This window comes from Lichenostomus cassidix, chromosome 2, assembly GCF_008360975.1.
Source record: "Lichenostomus cassidix isolate B80296 chromosome 2, HeHo_3.0, whole genome shotgun sequence".
Lineage (NCBI taxonomy): Eukaryota > Metazoa > Chordata > Aves > Passeriformes > Meliphagidae > Lichenostomus > Lichenostomus cassidix.
In genome coordinates, this window is record NC_139482.1 from 48,238,849 (window position 1) to 48,257,041 (window position 18,193).

At 38.5% G+C, this 18,193-nt stretch overlaps 1 protein-coding gene across 22 annotated transcripts in view; it reads right to left on the bottom strand.

The window, feature by feature from the left end:
* ARPP21 (cAMP regulated phosphoprotein 21) overlaps positions 1 to 18,193 on the bottom strand; it is a 197,137-nt gene that overhangs the window by 77,679 nt on the left and 101,265 nt on the right. For all 22 annotated transcript variants that reach the window (XM_085051488.1, XM_085051484.1, XM_085051498.1 and 19 more), the window contains 3 exons: positions 17,197 to 17,275; positions 15,808 to 15,867; positions 14,766 to 14,906 (listed from right to left, as the gene is read on the bottom strand). In XM_085051488.1, the coding sequence (XP_084907614.1) occupies positions 14,766 to 14,906; positions 15,808 to 15,867; positions 17,197 to 17,275 (280 nt within the window). The remainder of the gene's footprint in view (positions 1 to 14,765; positions 14,907 to 15,807; positions 15,868 to 17,196; positions 17,276 to 18,193) is intronic.

Sequence of the window (18,193 nt, forward strand, 5' to 3'; positions counted from 1 at the left end):
CAAAAAGAGAATTTTAAGAAGCAACTTTTGCGGCCAAGTTGGTCACTGCCAATGCCTCGTAGCCATCAATAAATAAGGCTCCAGCCTGCACCACTCCCAGAGTGGTAAAGTTTTAAACCTGCAGTGTTCAAACCTGCAGTGTCTTAAGCGCAACCACAACAACAGGGTGACCAATGGCCTCAGGAACTGAGCTCACATTCACGTGCAGTTATCACCCAACTGAGGCGCTATTAATGCACAAACGGTGTTTTAAAAGCAGTTATACACCGTGGAATGTCTATCACGGAACACAAGCTTTGTGCTCAGTGCTGAAAGAGCTGCCAACAGCAGTGGTGGTAGGAGATGCTCATGCCTACATATCTTCACAAAGAAGACATGAAGCTTCCACTGACATCAACTGAAGCAATGGTGAAGAAACCAAAAGGTAGAGTTTAAAGAAGTCAGTGGTTTTGCAACCAAAAGTCCTCTACAAACTTCAAAAAAAACCCTCAGCTTTATCTTATTTCACAACAGAAAATCAAACGAGATGCATCAATCAGCAACCATTTTGTTGTTTTAGCCTTACGGATTTCAAATAAAAATACAGCACATATTCACACCATAATTGCAGTCCATAACAATTAATTGTTAGATATACAGGAACCACTTGTAATAAACTGTAAGAAATTCAATAGTAAGGCACGCCAGCTATCCTGCTTCTCTTTCTGTGTGAATTTTGAGGACTTCCACTTCTGCTCACAATTTGCATTTTTGTGATGAAGCAACAAAACACACTGTCCTGATTTCCACAGATTTCAACAACTCAGGAAATCTCTGTCCACCATCCATAGCTGCTAGCACCAACAGATACAGCTACAGATACAGGGCTTGTAGCTTTTAGATACAGGGCCCAAGTCACTAGATTCTCTGGATGCCCTACTAGCCTTCTTTCGGGAAAGCCTGGAGGACCATGGCTCTCTGCATAGTAGTTTCATAACGGAATGGGTCATTCATTATGTTTCCTCACAAACAGAAAGGCTACAAAGCCCCATTAATGGATTGCTAGGTGGGCTGTTGTGCCTTGGCTCCCATTAATGAGCGCTACGTCTGCACAGCCAGACATGAAGATTCATTCACTCAAATATTCTGCTTTGACGGGACTGAGAACTGTTATTTTTCTGGTTTTACATCCTAAAGCACAAATAAAATTTCTGAAGTTGTACCATCACTGTAAAATTTAGGGCTGTAAACTATCTAATAAACTATCTACAAAGCAAAAAAAAAAAAAAAAAAAACCCCAAAAAATTAAGTAGATTTTAAATTCAGGAAAAAAAGTAATTAGAGAGAAAAAAATTAGGGACAAGAAAAGCTGGAAAAAAATTTGAAAAAATGTCTCCTCCAATTACGAACTTATTTAAACAATAACATGATTTTCATACTTCCTAGAATTATTTTAAATCCTATTTTCACTTTTTTTACTATTTATAAAATGTTTCTGTTTTTCATAAGAAAATAGGAAAAGTGTAAGATCAAGGCACAAGTCAAAATTAATGATTCAGTATATGCCTGTTAATAAAATTCATCTACAAGCTCAGTAGGTGATTAATCTGCAGTTGTGAAATCTGCTTGGGCAGAGAAATTTGCTTGGGCAGAGAGACTCTGCAAATGTGCAGAGTACTAGAGAGTGCCAGGGTACCTTCAGAACCATGAGAAGGTGCACCCCTCTCAGTCACCACTGCAGCTCTGGGCCACTGACACCAGGGAGGTCGCAAAGAGCACAACCAGCTCAGTTAATAGGGATGAAAAGCCTGAAGAAAGTCTGTCAAGTGAGATTTAGGATACCACAGCAACAAATATCTTCAGGCATACCAACCTGCAGGCTTCCCTCAAACACTGAAAATAATTTTAACTATTTTAAAGAAGATAGCAAGGTCTGGTGATATTCACTTATGTACTTGTGTTTTTCTCTTCAATACTGTGTACTGTGTTTTCTTTTTTAACATCCATTGCAAAAATAAATTATTAGTAGGATATAGATGGCAAACAATGTTTAAAACCAGTAAGTGGAACCAAATGTTCTAAATCACTTGGGTAGAGAACAGGTCGACTCTGCAAGGTTTTGGGTCTGTTCCACTGATGGAAGTCCATGTAAACTCCACAGTCCCAGCTTTAAAGTTCCCTGTAACTGTATAATGCATTTGCTGTAAGGAAGCAGAGACATTGCAGTTGTCCTGGGGAAATCTGTAACATTAGTTTATGAATTTGCAGGTGAATCAACTGCTTAAAAATGAAGAGAAAAATGTGCAATTTTGTGTAAGACGTAGTGTAGTGTTAATATACTAGCATAGTATATAATTACACTAATACAGCAGATACAGTGAATTAATCTCATGTGAGTCCTAGATTAGTAACAATCACATTTACTCTTTTGAGCTTTTTTTAGCTGATACTGCCACTAGTAGTCAGCACAATATATCAGACCGTGTTCATGCATGTAATGGACTGAATTTATCAAGATTATTTTCAATATGGCATACATTAAGTTCTTACTGAAGTAAAAGCAAGGTTTACAATTATTATTACTAGAGAACCCATAAAAAAAATCAGGAACTTATTCACTATTATCACACTGGATACTAAATTACATTTTCAAATACTAAAAAAACTTTAATTTTAAAAATGGGACTCGCACAGCCTTTTTTTAAGTGACGAGAACTTCTGAAGGCCTTATCAATAACTCAGGTACTCGTCACTATTTAGGAATATCCCAAAAAAAAAAAAAATAGAATTCAGAAACAAAACAACCTACAAGACCTGTACTATACTGGTGGGCAGACCCTGGGTGACAGTACATCCATCTACTTAGTAAGAGCCATGTGCAAGGAAAAAGATATGCAAATATTTGCCTACAAGCACTGCTGTAGGACAGGACTTCATTTAGCCCATTCAGTATTTCATTTAACCCCCGTGTCTGGAATTAGTGCATCACTTGAGGATCTCAAAGCCTACTACTCCAGAAAAAAGAAGTTTAAGGAGGAAATACCTTTTAAGTCAATAGGATTTTTGTAATTTGGGGGCTCTCTACTGAGAAAACCAAAAAGTATGACCCAGTTATACCTTAAAGGCTCAGAAATCAACACAAAGGGAGGGGGAAAGCACATAGGCTAAAAAGATGTAGTCTGGTGTGTTTCTTTCTTTGTTTTGGTTTTATCTAATATAACCTTTAGATCATCCAAATTTTTATCACTTGACAGTATGGGTGGAAACAAAACATCTGTGCCCTGGAAATGCAACTTCACAAAAGCACAATTGCATATGAACTCATTTCATATTTCCTAACAGCTGTCAGGTAGCTCAGTCAGTCACCTTTCCGGCAACGTGGTTCCGAACCAAATACAGAGCATATTTCCTCCTTCCCTGTAACGCTTTTGATCAAGCACTACAAATGTTTAACAGAGATTGGGCCTGAGAGTAAGTTAGTGCATCCTCAGCCAGGTGCGCAATCCCCTTCTCACTCCCAGATCTGCCAGAAAGCACAGGCCCTTTGAGCAGCCAAGGGAGCCTCTCCTCCCCATGCTGCCTGAAAGGTAGCACCATGATATTCATGTTGGTGCCATCAGGATACCTCCAGGAAGCCAACTTCAGTAGGTGTCCTGCAGCACCCAAACATTTTGCCAGTAAAGCTTCCCAAAACTCTCTGAGCACGTGCAAACTTCTGCAAAGTCTGCTCCCATCACTTTAAACCGTTTCCTAATCTTCTTTTTTTTCCCACACAGTAAAAAGAGATCACTGTGTCAACTGATCAGTTTAACCAATGACCAGACACAATACATGACAGGCATCATCAACCCTACTATCCAGTGTTTTTCCCTGGCTCAGGAGCACCTCTACATACTTCGGCGCAGTATCAGGTCCAGACTTGGGGAGAGTACCCAGGTAAAATATCAGGGCAATACTGTGTCCCCATTTCTTGTGGCTGTGCTCCTTCCCAGGCAGCCAATGATCATTTCAACTCTTTCAGCCCCACTTTTGTGTCGGCAGAATACTGCAAAAGTCATTTCAAGATATGGGTGAAGTTTCTTATTTCCGTACTTCGAACAATTTCATTGTAAGGGTGACCAAGCACTGACACAGGTTGCCCAGACAGGTGGTGGAGTCTCCATCTGAGGGATGGTCCTAGACATGGTCTTGAGCAACTGGTTCCAGGTGGTGCTGCTTGAGCAGAAATTGGACAAGATGTCTTCCACAATCCTTCCAACTTTAACCATGCTGTCATTTTGTGAAACACCAAGTCAGTTATAGAGTAACAAATTCATAGCGGAACAAAACTCCACCACTATCTTTTAGATGGTTTTTGTGTCTGTTCTTTCTTTTGCAAGTTGGCCATTTACCTTTTTGATTTTACAGTTTCTTAAAAGCTATCTGCTGTCCTTACTTCAGCAAGGCCCCAAAGGCACTTTTCTGGACTCATTCCTTACAATGACGTTTGTATTTTGGAAATTGTAAAGCTGGAGTAAGCAGCAAAATATTTCTGTGTGCCAGAAGGAAAAGAAAAAAAAAAAGGTTTTTGATATCATTAGATGATTTTTTCCCCTATCATTATGGTGATTTTAATGTGAGCTATTTCCATTCACTTCAGTATTGTTCCTCTCAATTTATCTCTGGATGACAGAAAACAGAGTTCATCCTCCAGGCATATTTTTTTACATGGACTCTTTAAGGAGAATTCTCCATTACACGCTCATTTAATGCTTTTGATTCTGAGTCACCCCTTGTAAGTAGTAATGAAAAAACCCCAAGCCTTAACTACCTTAACCAGGTATTCACTATTTAATCAAATTACAGATTTTAAAAACATATTGCAGAATGGTAATAGCTATTAGGATACACAGACTAAGGAAGGAACAGGGCATTTCCTTGAGTCTGCCAAGCAAACTAATGCAGTTTCATAGACCTCTATTTGCACAGGAGATAAGACAAGAAATACTGGGGGGGGGCGGGGAGGAAATCCACACTCATTTAAAAATAAGTTAATTAGCTCTGAAATAACTGTCTAAGAATCACGAAGCACACACTCCACACCAAAAGGACAAATGGAAAGAGACAAGCATGAGCTTTGAATGTCACAGTTCTGAAGACTTAGTCACTGCATTAGCAGAGAACACAAACAGTCTGGTATTGTCAGGGTTGACTTCTATACAGCACATAAATCTTTATTATGAGGCATATGGTTCTGACAGCTCCAAAGCACACAGGCTGTTGCAAGATGCCTTTCAAAAGAAGCAACAACCTCATCATGTGTGGAAAAGATGGGTTTGCCATTACAGTGCCTGATGCAGTTAAAAAATCTAGCAAGCATTGTAGTGCATGTCATCTGCAAAAGCCTCACAGGTAACACCCAAGCAGCTGTCTGAAAGAACCCCACATAGGAATGCAAGTTTAAAAGGGGAGATAGCTGGGGTGGGCAGGAGCCAAAAAAATTGAATTTTGTATTTGCAATGCAATGTTCATTTGATGCATATTACATGGGACAGCTTGTTAATATTCCTCTCTTGAATGAATGGCAACAAGAAGTGAAAAATAGGAAGGGTAATGGGGCTAGGAATGGGAAAAACACCACCTGGGGTATTCTCAAGATCATCATCTGGCAAACAAAATAAATGACTGACAAAAAAGATCTTACACAAGGATGCCATGAGGAGAGCAATGGAATAGCAAGAGCTGGGGAGAACCGCTGCTGCGGACAGGACTCAGAAAAGTTGTGAAAATCTAGGGCATTCTTATGCAGGTGCTCTGATGGTTTAACAGTGTTTTCTTGTTATTTACACTTGTCTTTAATTAAACTGATTGCTCAGTCCAACATCACGTTGGCCTCTATTTTGAAGGCATGCTGTGACACAGTATGGTGGCCTTTCCTGTTGTGACTATCTGTGAATATCTACTATATCTGCCTGCTGTGTGTTTTTTTTGGTTTTAGGCTGAAGGCTCTCCTGGGGTTCCACTTTACTACCCTAGAAGAATGATATAAGCATTACTGTCTCATTGCTTTACACCTGAAAGGGCAAAACTGTATTATCTGCAGTACAGATGTCTGTTTTGATCATGGAGGCACAGGAACATATTCTGAGAGTTTAAGAATTTACAGAACCTGGAAGAAAATATCATCACTGTCAAGAGGCCCCAGCTTGACGAAAAAAGCAGAATTCCTGCCCTATAATTTAAATTAGTGGATTAAATTCTATCAGAACAACATTTTTCAAGAATGAGGCCCCGAAATGACACCCTTCAAATAGGTTTTATGTATTTAGTGGCTGATGGATGCTAAAACATGGTTTCAAAAATCCAGAGTGGGAATTTAAATATAGATAATTGTTAAAGTACAGCGCAGTTACATTATCACAACTTAATACTCAAAACCACTCAAGATGGCATTGCAAGCATTTGAAGCTAAATGCCTCATTAACAGATTGCTGCTTTTATCATATGAGTCACTAAGAACTTCTGTTATGATGGTAAAAGCACATTAAAAGCTATAAAAAAACCTCAATCCTGTACAAGACAGTTCTTCAAGGTGCTGCCTTCTCTGCAGCACAGGGGGAAAAAATCTGCAAAAACCAAATGCTACATTTTTGCCAGTATAAGATCATATATTCTGTATTATTCTTGCAGAACAGCAGCTGGCCTCTGAACATGTTCTGCAGTTATTATTAAACAGGGATGTGGAAACTCACAAGTTATTTTCACAGGCATTCTTCTCCTCTAATTGGGGTTGCAAATAAGTCTGGCAGGACTGAAAAAATAAAAGAGGCAGGAATGCTTCAAGGAAGCATTTATCCTTTAGTGACTATGAGGTTTTATTATGTCACCCTCACCCATCCGTCACGATGCTGCAGGAATCCTTTTCATGCCAAATTATCCTGTGCGGGGACCAAGCAGAGGGCCAGATCCTGAGGGATTTCAAAGATGCAGTACATATAAAACCCAATCTAACGTTGAGATATCATCACACAACTCATGACTCTCACAAGCTTTCCTGAAACTTATTCCCAGAAAATCATCCTGTTTTAAGATATGGATGCAAAAACAGTCCCTCTTGGCTCCCTGAGTATCTGCTTGAGTACAAACCTTAATATTTTTTTGCCCAGAACATGAGTTTCGAACACAGGAGAGAAGCCTGCAGGCCAAGGGCACAACCAAATACCAGCTCTTCTTATAGATGGGGCAAGAAGCACGATATCCTCTCTCAGGCAAGGACCATTCTAGGAGCTTCAAAATGCTCTGCTGTCCTCCTGTGATCAAAGTAAGATTATTTTCTTTACTGAGGGACCTGCTTCTGCTGCTCTCTCTCCCCAACTGGGTTTAATTCTTGATATTCAGGGTGTCTATTGAGACTGAACATCTTGCACAGTGCCAATTTATTTCCAGCTAATAAAGGCTCAAAAGTGGTAGCATAGTTTATTATGGAATTCATTAATATCTGATTTTAAGGATGTGGCATATTCTGTAAGTGGCTGAAAATTACTGTGTTGCATAACTGCTGTGATCTATTTAAAATTACACTTTTCTATTTCAGAAGTTCAAAAATTAACAAGGAAGAGAGAGAGAAAAAGGAAGCAAATCCAAGAGTTGAAGACCACTGAAGATTTGAAGATGGTTCACCAAAAACCAGCACGCTAATGAAGAAACTTTCAGTCCTCTTTAAATGCCCCATGTCTACATATTACCATAACAATACCATAACAAATTCTTGTTCTGACTTCTACTTCATGCCATGAACATTTCTGTCATCTCTAGCAGGAAGACTCATGGATCAGAATTCCTATTCTGAACAATCCCTGGCCCAAATAAGAGGGTCTGTTTTTAATAAACTGCCAGAGACAGCCTCACAAGGCCACCTTGGAAGCAGCAAGCCAAAACAATGGACAAAGGTTTCTCGAAACTCCTAATACTTTTTACATTTCAGTGAGTCCTATTTCCTACCTGAAAAATGAGGCAGGCTACAGAAGAGCAAAAGGCAATTTTATAACCAATCTGAACCACCTCTAAAATTTACCTGCTCAAATATCAACACCTTATTTCTGAAATGCTCAGGAATAAATACATTACTTCACCTACTGCTGATGCACAGTTACCTCTGAGGAAAGCCATCTCAGATGGGGCCATCTCAGATTTCCAGATCTCTCTCCAGTGATTTGAAAGTATAAGTGACCAAACAGCATCTTGATTAATGAGCACTTTCTTACTACAGCTTGAACGAGCACAAGGATTAATTACTCATGCAAGAAAGAGCTTCCTTCAACCAAATTACCTACTTGCTATTCCACAGCACTCTCTTCCTGGGCAACCTTCCATCTACCCACACAGAGCAGGTGACAGTAACCTTCTAGGTTTAATAAAACTCATACTATTAAGTGGTGTGATTATAAAGATTAAAAAGAAAAAAAAATAGAAGAATTACCATAGTAATCTTCTGATTAACACTTAACTAGTATTTCATCACACTATAGAACAGCTGTAAAAAGCACATGTCCACCATTATAAACAATTTGATTTTAATAAATTACATTAGATGAAAATTTAATATGGGAGCTATTAGAACTGGTTCATTAACCCTAACATCTCATTCACAGAATAAGTAATTTCTATGGGTCCAGTATACAATTTACACTGAAGTAAGAACAAAGCCAGTATTTAAGGGTCAAATTCAACTCAAATTCAAGTGTACTGTTTTTTCATCTGTATCTTTCATGTAAAAGAGATATATGACTAAAATGACAGAATGCTTGCTGAAAACTAAAGGCTGTCCTAAATAAATTATCATTAACAAAACAAACTTTTTTCTAATTTAATGCCAGACTGAAAGAAACAGCTTATTTTTGTATGAAAAAACCTAAAATCTATGAAAACCAATTTAATCTAATTTAAAACCAATCTAATTCAAAACCAATTTAATGTTACTTGATATTACAATGTTACATATATTACAATGTAGCTACATAACCTCATAGTTTTTATTATACATTATTCTTTTATTGTGTCCTTACCAAATTATTAGTCACATAATGTATTTTTTCATCTGAAACCAAAATGTCTCAGCTAATTACAGTATTATTTCTCAGTTATTCAGTTTCTTAATTTTAGTTGCATACTTCTACTATGCACCATTTTATTTCTCTACACATTTGTAGCACACAATGTTGTAACATCAAGTGAGCAATTGTGAACCAGAGGGAAAGTCTGGAAATCTCCAGTTTCTGTTTATTTCTTGGTAGCCAAGGAGGAACTGTTCTGTAGTGAACAGAGGTCCTCTGACTTCATAGTCCCTTGAAGAAAAAAATATAATGCCAGACTCCAGTGAAAATAATAAGAGCAGAAATAAGGGGGGTTCATGTACATTTCCATGCATCATGTGGCTCATAAAAGCAATTTTGCTCACGTGAGATCATTGCTCTCTGTGTGTACATGATAATTAAGAACAGCATAAGATGCTTAAACCCAGATGGAATAACACCATGCAGTAAACCCTTTGCAAGATAACTATTCTGGTTTACAACAGGGAGGGTAACAAAACTGTTCTTCAAATGCTCTGGCAAGTATTGAATTGCTTAGACTGAGTTTTTACAAAAAAGGTATTTGCATTCAGATATAGATTTGTCACTACTCCCGTATCACTAAAATGTCCCATCTTTCCCATCAGCAAAAAACTGCTTAAAGAAATTAAAGTAATTTACACTGAATACCTTATTCAGTCAAATGGAAAGGCATACTTTTATGCATGCTCCAAAGGCTTTAACACTTGGAATCTCAAGAAAGTCTTCTTGGCACTTCAGCCTAGGGTAAAAAAAAATTTCTAGAAACTATTCTTCATTGAAATTGCCATGTTCAGTGAATGCCATTTTACTGAAGTGCCTGTAGGATCCTGTACAAAAGTTCAGACTCTGAAGATGGTAATATTGTCACAGTGCACTTTACTAGTATAGATGTTATCTACAGCAAGATCATTCAGTGAATACACAATAGAAACCCAACAAGAACTTTTCTTCTTTGCTTTCAATTCAAACTGCTTTTACACAGAGGAGGCAAAATAACGCAGATTGTATGTCAAACTACAAAAGTCTTGCAGGTTATTCAAAATAGAGCTTGAACATTATGTCTCCTTCTGCTGATACAGTTCATTTCTAGATTATAAGGAACCCTTGTAAAGCACATAACAGCTTAATACTGCCTCAAGTTTTTGAAGCATCTCAAAGGCACCAAAACACATTCCAACTGAGCCAGCATAATATTAAGAGTAGGAAAAAACCCATGCATCACAAGGATCGTAACTCACAATGCTCTTGAAAAATAAAGTAGTCAGAACCGAGGATGTGAGAATTGGTATGAAATTCATAATAGATATGTTACACCCTCAGAATGTATGAAAATGTCTAAACACAGCATTATATATCATAAGCATCCTACCTTCTTGGTTCTGATGAGCCCTGCCACTCACACACAAAAAAGTACATGAATGCATGTGTGGGCTGTGGTACAGACATGCCTGTCACATGGCTGATGATCTCAACCAAATGAAAACCCTTTCAATTTACCAAGCACACCAAGCACGTTTCCCCTACACTTCTCCACCTATCTACAGATAATCAAATGAATGAATCTGATTGAACTGATACATCTAACAATGTGAACAGTTCTGCAAAAAACTCTGAAGTACTTCCAGTTGTTTGATAGGAATTATCAGTGAATATGCAGAACAGAAGGTGGCACGTACACATTTTTTGGCTCCAAATAGGGATGCCCCATCTAACATATTGCCTCAATTCCAAACTTCTCTTCATATCATATTTCACTGCCTTAAGTTGCCCATACATTTCTGTGTATCTTTAGATAGATGACAGGCAGACACAGATGACAGACAAATATACATTAGAATGGTGACGCAAGAGCAGTTTCACACTGAGCAAAGCAGACTTCCCATTTTCAGTAGTATTTGAGCTTGCCTATAAAAACAAAATAACAACAAAATCCTCCTTCCTTTTCTAATCAATTTTTCTCATGCATACTGATGAGAATAAGATTTCAAGAATTGGATGATTTAGTTAGGCAGGACTTTGTAAGACATGAGATCTTGAAAATGTATATATTTTTTGAAGTTGTTCTCCTTTTTTTACCTACTTTAAATTTCAAAAATTTTATGAAAAGAAAATTTGGTTTTAGAATCCACTCTTCTGTAATGAGATCTAGAGTACAGAGACATAACTTTATTAAGGTCAACAAACACTTGGATAGTTGAGGTCACCACTGTCTTAAAATTTCATTTCTTAAAACAAAGCTTTGAAAACAGCATGACTTCTTCACATTCCAATAAAATTAAAGGAAAAAAAGGCATCTTAGATTCTAAGATTAAGGTCTTCATTAGAAATATTCTTCAGACTGAAAAACTGCCTTTATTGTCTGACTGTATTTTTAAGAGAGACTTCACTGAGAGTTCATGAAAGCTGCAGGATTGCACTACCAGAGGTTCAAATTCTAATGAATTTTTTACCATCATTTTTCCCTCTACGTAAAGCAGCACGGATGAACAGAGAAGTCGCAGCCCTCCTTCCAGCTGCAACTTCTTCAATAAACATCTTCCCATATTCCAAACCTCCGTAAAGTACGTACTTTACAGGCATAGACACATAAAAGTGGGTGCACATTGCCCTAAGACAGCCAATTGATGAAAGCACTGAAATGCCCTGATCTGCTCCATTCATATGCTCATTCCCTGACTGACACACACAAGTTCTTTCCGAGGCACCCGTAAGGTAACGTTGGTACCAGAGTTTTCCAGCCAGCCCTTTCATCTCAAAACCATTAACTCTTTTGACACTTGTACCTCCAAGCACCTGCAGGCAGTGAGCACGGGAGATCTCTGCTGAACAGGATAAATGCCCCTCACCACCTGGAGCCAGGGAAGAACTCATCGCCTGCAAGCAGGAGCAGAGATGTGACACAAACCCTCACTCAGCCAAAGAAAGGTGCACAAGGTGCTTATTCAAGCCCACAGGGCGCACTGCAGAGTCATATGCTCTTCTCAAACAGGCACACGTACACAGAAGTCACAGCCAGCGCAGAATTTATGAATTCTTGAGTATGCAAGAATATTCTTCTCTCTCCACAGTAGCTAGAGTAGTTTGGAAACCACACGCCATAAAGAGATAATTTATTGCCAAAATGCAAATCGTCAGAACATCTGTCTGTGGGGCCTCTCCATAAATTCACATAAAGCTATCAAGGCTCAGGCTTACAGCACAGCATAACCACGTTGAACAGCGTTTCAGACGCTCTTCAGATTCTCCGGTATTCTGGATACTGTCCAAGTAGTAATTAATAGAGTCAACACATTCCCAGTATTTGGTGTTGATTTGGAACTGCACAAAACTCTCTCCTCTGAGAGTAGAGAAATGCAGAACATATGAAATCACATTGGACATTTTGAGATGTGGAACTTACACAGTATTTGCTGCGGATAATAAAATCTCATCAGCCCTTATTCACTCTAGATAATAACAAACTATTTTCTTTCAGAGCCAGGGACATTTGAAAAAAAACATGCAATCTCCTCCAGTTATGAAAAGAAACAGCCACTTCTCAAAAGCTTTATTTTATGGTAGTATCAAAATAATGTAAATAACACACTGGAAGCACCACAAGGCAATATGAGCATCATATAATCCAGTTACCTACCACCAACTCACTGAAGAGGAAAGAAATCTGCAGCTTGTGTGGTGCTTACAAAACAGCCATGCTTACAGTCAACAGAGGGGCAAAGCCCTGTGTTTACTTCTGGAATATCTTGACAGGAATGGTGTCAGCACCAATTTTTTCTGGCTTCACCTCCCATTTGCAAGAACCACAGCTGAAAGGGCCATTTGATCTGTTATATCCCTACAACATCCTGCCTGCTGAGCTTGCAAGGATGACACTTCATACCTAGCAAACAGCCTTCCTTGCTCCCTCCCACCATGCATGAAGCCACAGCTTCAACAGAGCACTCAGATGAAGCTTTGACTGCTGAAGAAGGCTCCAGTATCCTCTCCAGAAGCACATTTTTAACAGTGCTTCCAGTGCTACCCATCTGTGAGATGACAGCCACACAACAGAGCAAGGCATTTACAGATATTAATGTGTTAGTGTTATTCTATTATCAAGTCAACCAGGAGAAGGCAATGCTGTGAGGAAAGACCTGCAGCAGTTGGTGCACTACGGTAGTGACACAGATGTGAAGGGAAAAGGGAGGACTATAAAGAGAGAGGAATGCTCAAAAAGCATTCAAATATGATTGATTGTGTTATGTTTAAGAGGGAACTAATTTTCAGCTCAAAACTGAACACCAGATTGCTGCATACCCAGCTTTTTCTTATTCACAACCAAAGATAGCCCTTGCAGTGGGGCAGGTATTACCAGACTCTGAGGCTAAGCCTTTGCAGCCTGAGTGTTTTATTGAGCTACTGCAATTCTTTTGACTTCTGAAAGTCAAACTGTTAGTGCACAACAATTTTATTCAAACCCTTAAAAACATTAATGCCCAAGTGCTGTTTCACAGATGTCCAAGTTTCTCAGGGACAGCCCAGGAAAAGGATCTGAAATAAATTGTCCATTATCCTAAATCTACTACATTCACATGGAAGATTTTTAGGCTTGGTGAAATAGCAAATACCAATGTGTTTGGCTCAGATTTTGACCTTGCAAAATTAGGTAGTCACAGAATCAAAAAACAAGCTGAGTTGAAAGGGACTTGTGAGGATCACTAAGTCTAACTCCCAGCCCTGCACAGCGTCATTCCCAAGTCCTTCCACCCTTCTACAGGAGAAGCTAATAGCATTTTAAAAAATACACTCGGCAACTGGATATAAATAAATCCCTAACTACTGTATATATAAAGGAAATAAATGTTTATATTTCTCCTACTAATTGAATACAGGAAGCACACAATTTTCAAACAGGGCTTTCCTGTTCCAATACCAGATACCAAAACTTCATTACCCAGTTGTAATTACTTCCTCTTCATTATATAGGTGGAGAGGGAGAGCAAGGCTATGTTTAGTACACATGTGGCACTTGGCAGAAGAAGGGATGGTGATTAGGCATGGACACATTACTGCAGCTCATATCAAGTTTTGGTTAGCTTCATACAGGTTCACGGAGGAGCACAGAACTCATGCCAGCACACATTTAACCTGCCAGGAATTTTGAAATGCATTTGGACTATCAGAAGGAATTTGAATTTCACAGAAACACTGTAGTCAAACAGTGAGATTTGAAGGGAAAATAAAGTGGAACCAGAATGGGAGGAGAAGAAAAGGGAATGAATGGTGGCAAGTGGTGGAGGGGAACCAAACCCTAAATAATCAGGCTGGGCAGAAAATTACTCTTGAAGCAGGGAGAGCCACAACAAGGAAAGAGGTAATCTTCCAAATATCTTTGGGTTATTAAGAATATAGCTGTATGACTTGCAAAACAATGAACTTATTTCACTAGCCAAGTAGTGACACTAAGGAATCAGGAAAAGTAACATTCCAAGACCAGTTAGGTTGACTTCTCCTTATGTCTCTTTATAGCCTTAGATAACCTCACCATGAGAGCCCTGCTCTCCCTTCCCAACCTAGAAAAAACAAACAGCACTCACTCCTGCTATAAAAATAAATAAAAAAATATATTAAAAAATTACACCACGTAGTCATGGTACAAACCAGCTCTTGTCTTGAGAAAGGAACAAGGAAAAACACAACAGTGTTGTTACTTACATTCTTGTATTGCTGGTCTTGTTGATAATTACAGATTTTCCAGTCTGATCCACGTTGTGATCCATTCCAAAATAAGCTGCCACTCTGTGCACTAGCATCCTCTGATACGATGACATCTGAGGGAACTTTTTATAGTGATTACTAGAAACAAAGGAAACAAATAGCATCGATAATTACATTTCCCTCTAAGCTATAAATAAATGAAAACAGCAATACATTTGATAATTCTGTGGACAGAAATCTAACTGAAAACTTCTCCATTGTGCATTTACGTATGTTTTCTACAGAAAGGCTGAAAGGGAAAAAAAAAAGGAATTAATTTTAAAATTTCTAATAAGCACATTTCCATGTGCAACACTGGGAAAACAAAGCTCATGCTTCACGGTACCTAGTCAGTATTCTGTGTGTTGGGAAGAACTCATCCCCCAGTCCCCCACATGCACTCACGCTCCCTGAACAGCCAATCCTACAGATTTGCTGAGACACTGGCAACAGCTTTCTGCCTTTCTCTCAAAGGTCAGATGCAGGGCAATTCTGGAAAGATCTAGGTCGGCAAACACTCCTTTTTTCTCTATTACTAACAGAATGCTTATTTCTCGTCAGCATATTTTTTTCCTCTGCTGCTATTCTGACTCTACTTTTAAAGCTGCAGGAATATTTTATGATAAAGAGAACATAGTAGCAAGAATCCCTCCACCTAAGTTCAGTTTTATTTTCCAACACATTGGAATAACATAGCACAAAGGAAAAGCCATGAGATAACAATTTTGCTTATCCTCTACACTAAAAGATTTAATTATATTTTTGGATCTAAATGAGCAAAGGCAGTGCAATTCCAACACAATGAAAAGCAAAACGTTTTCATTTACATCTACTGTATTTTAAGCACTCCCACCACATGTCAGGAAATAAAAGCCTGCTCTTGCAGCGTGCCAATAACAGCCCTCAGGAGCACTGTGGTCCATATGAGTGTATCTCTCGCACAACCCACACTGCAACACATGCACGTGACTTAATAAACCAAGTGTGGAACTCAACTTACTTGTTGTCACTAATGAAATCAATAATTTCCTGTTCCATTTTCAAAAGTATCATTCTGTCCCTGTCAAAAAGAAATGTAAGGATTTGTATCATAAACTATGAATAGACATTTTAGAGGAAAATATTTATATATCAATGTTTGTAAGGCTATTTTGCAAGCATTGTCAGTCACCTGCATTAAAAAGGAAACATGATTTTTTTACCCTGGCTCATCTGCAAAAGAGTACAGCCTGCTTTGCTGCACCTTCACTGACATACATGAGAGATTCCACTCTTCTGTGAGCTCAACTATGTTCTGAAAGCACTTCCAGCCACAACAGGCTGCAATCAATGCATTGCATAGAAAGACTCTCACTGCTATGGATAGCTTTGGTTTTTTTTCACCCCTTTTTGATGGAAAATGAGATGTCCAGCTAAGCTAGATCTTTCGCAAGAAGAGCTGCTACCCACAGAAATTTTTAGCGTTTTTCCTGAGACATCTCTTCCACAAGGCATTGATTTGCTGCAAGAAAGGTGGACACATCTAATCTAGTTAGGGAGCACAATGCGAAACACCACCTTTGAACTATGGCTCTCAGGAGGCAATGCCACAGTAGTTCTCAGGCAAAATGCTCTGCTTTCAACTGGAAGGTCCCAGACGTTCCTTTTCCCCCTCCTTTCTTGTCAAAAACATTTGGAAGATCCCCCGGCATATTTCCACACATTTCCAAGCTTGACAGAGTCCCATCATTCCTTAGCTCTTTTGAACTTTCTCATTTTGCACAGATAAAGCAATTGAAGGACCTTCCATCACCTATACAAGAGGTTATACAAGCTGTTAGGTACCCAGTAATTCCCTGTTCTCCTGGGAATAATTGCAGAATTACACGGTACCTATTTAACAGATGCAACTGAAATGAACATTGAAAACTACAATGTATAAAAATATTACTGATCTTTCCTTGGATATTTAGAGGCAAATTTAATGAGATGGGCTTGTAGCTCCAAATGAAAACTATGGGAATACTGAGAGCAGAATTTGGCACTGAGCACAGGATTTTAATTGTGTGCAGCACTGCTAAAAGAAAGCTACTTCATATTCATATACAAATCTCCAACCACAATAGTTATAATATATTATTGCAATCACCACATAGAGCTGTATACAAGAATGTAAGGACAAAGACCAGATGTTACTGAAAGTGAAATTAAGCAATGGGTGACTGGATGGGGGAGTAGAAGTTGATGACTTTTTATAGCATTTTTCTCAGTTAACAGCCTACCTCCTTTACATTTTCCCTCATAACCATCTCCAGAACAAATAAAATAAAACACAGTGTACAGTTACGGGAAGTCAAAGACTGCCAGCTGTAATTTCAGGAATGTCAGCTCTAATGCAGGAAATACCTACCTGGGGTTATTCTTTAATGTGTTAATGAGAAACTCATGCAAATCTATGCCTGTTGAGTCTGTATACTCTTGACTGCAATCTGAAAAATAAAAACAAACAGCCTCCACTCATTTATTTCATTTCAACAGTTCCGATTAACTACGCTATAAATCAAAATCCATTTTCCAGCAGCAATCTGAAAGCATATGCTCTGAAAGCAAATGTACATTTGGAATTCAGCCAAGATAGATCTATGTTCTGATGCATCAGGTGGACATTCATGGTTCCTCTCCACTGAGAACACAGCACCAAAACTGAACATTGACAGAAAATGCTGGTCATTTGAAAAACACAGGAAACCTTCAACATCATTCAAGACCCTGCCAAATTCTTCCTTTAAACCATTAAAAAAAAATTTAAAAATAAGGAAAAAAAGTTTTATTCATCAATGTCTCTTTGCGTCACTTAATAAATGCTGTACACACAGCAAATGAGGAATCATGCCTGTGGGAACTCTATTTGCATTAAAAGACTGAAATCCAATGACACCTGGGAGTAGGCAGGTAATAGGGATGCGTGACAGTAGTCAGAATTAATTTTTCAGCATTATCTCCTGACTCAAATGTACACACAGATCCTCAAGTTGGCGTGAACTGTGAGAGCTCCATTGAAGCCAAATGACAATTCACACCAGCTGCAGATCCATGCCCAGGTAGGCAATGATTATTTTTGAGAGGTAACACTGCAAATTTATACCATGGATTAATAAAAAGATTTAAAAAAACAATGCCAAATTTAGATAAAAGATATTTCCTGAAGAAGTCTTAGTAGGTGATAATAATAGATTGTAATGAAGGTTGAATGTCATGGATTAATTTCCTTATGGCATTTAAGATAAATTCTCCGTGAAAGAGGAGCAACAGTGAAGAGGATTACTCTCTACTGCCTACACTGCACAAGTTATATGCTAACATATTATCATTAATCTGGATAAAAGAGTATTAGTGTCTTATACACT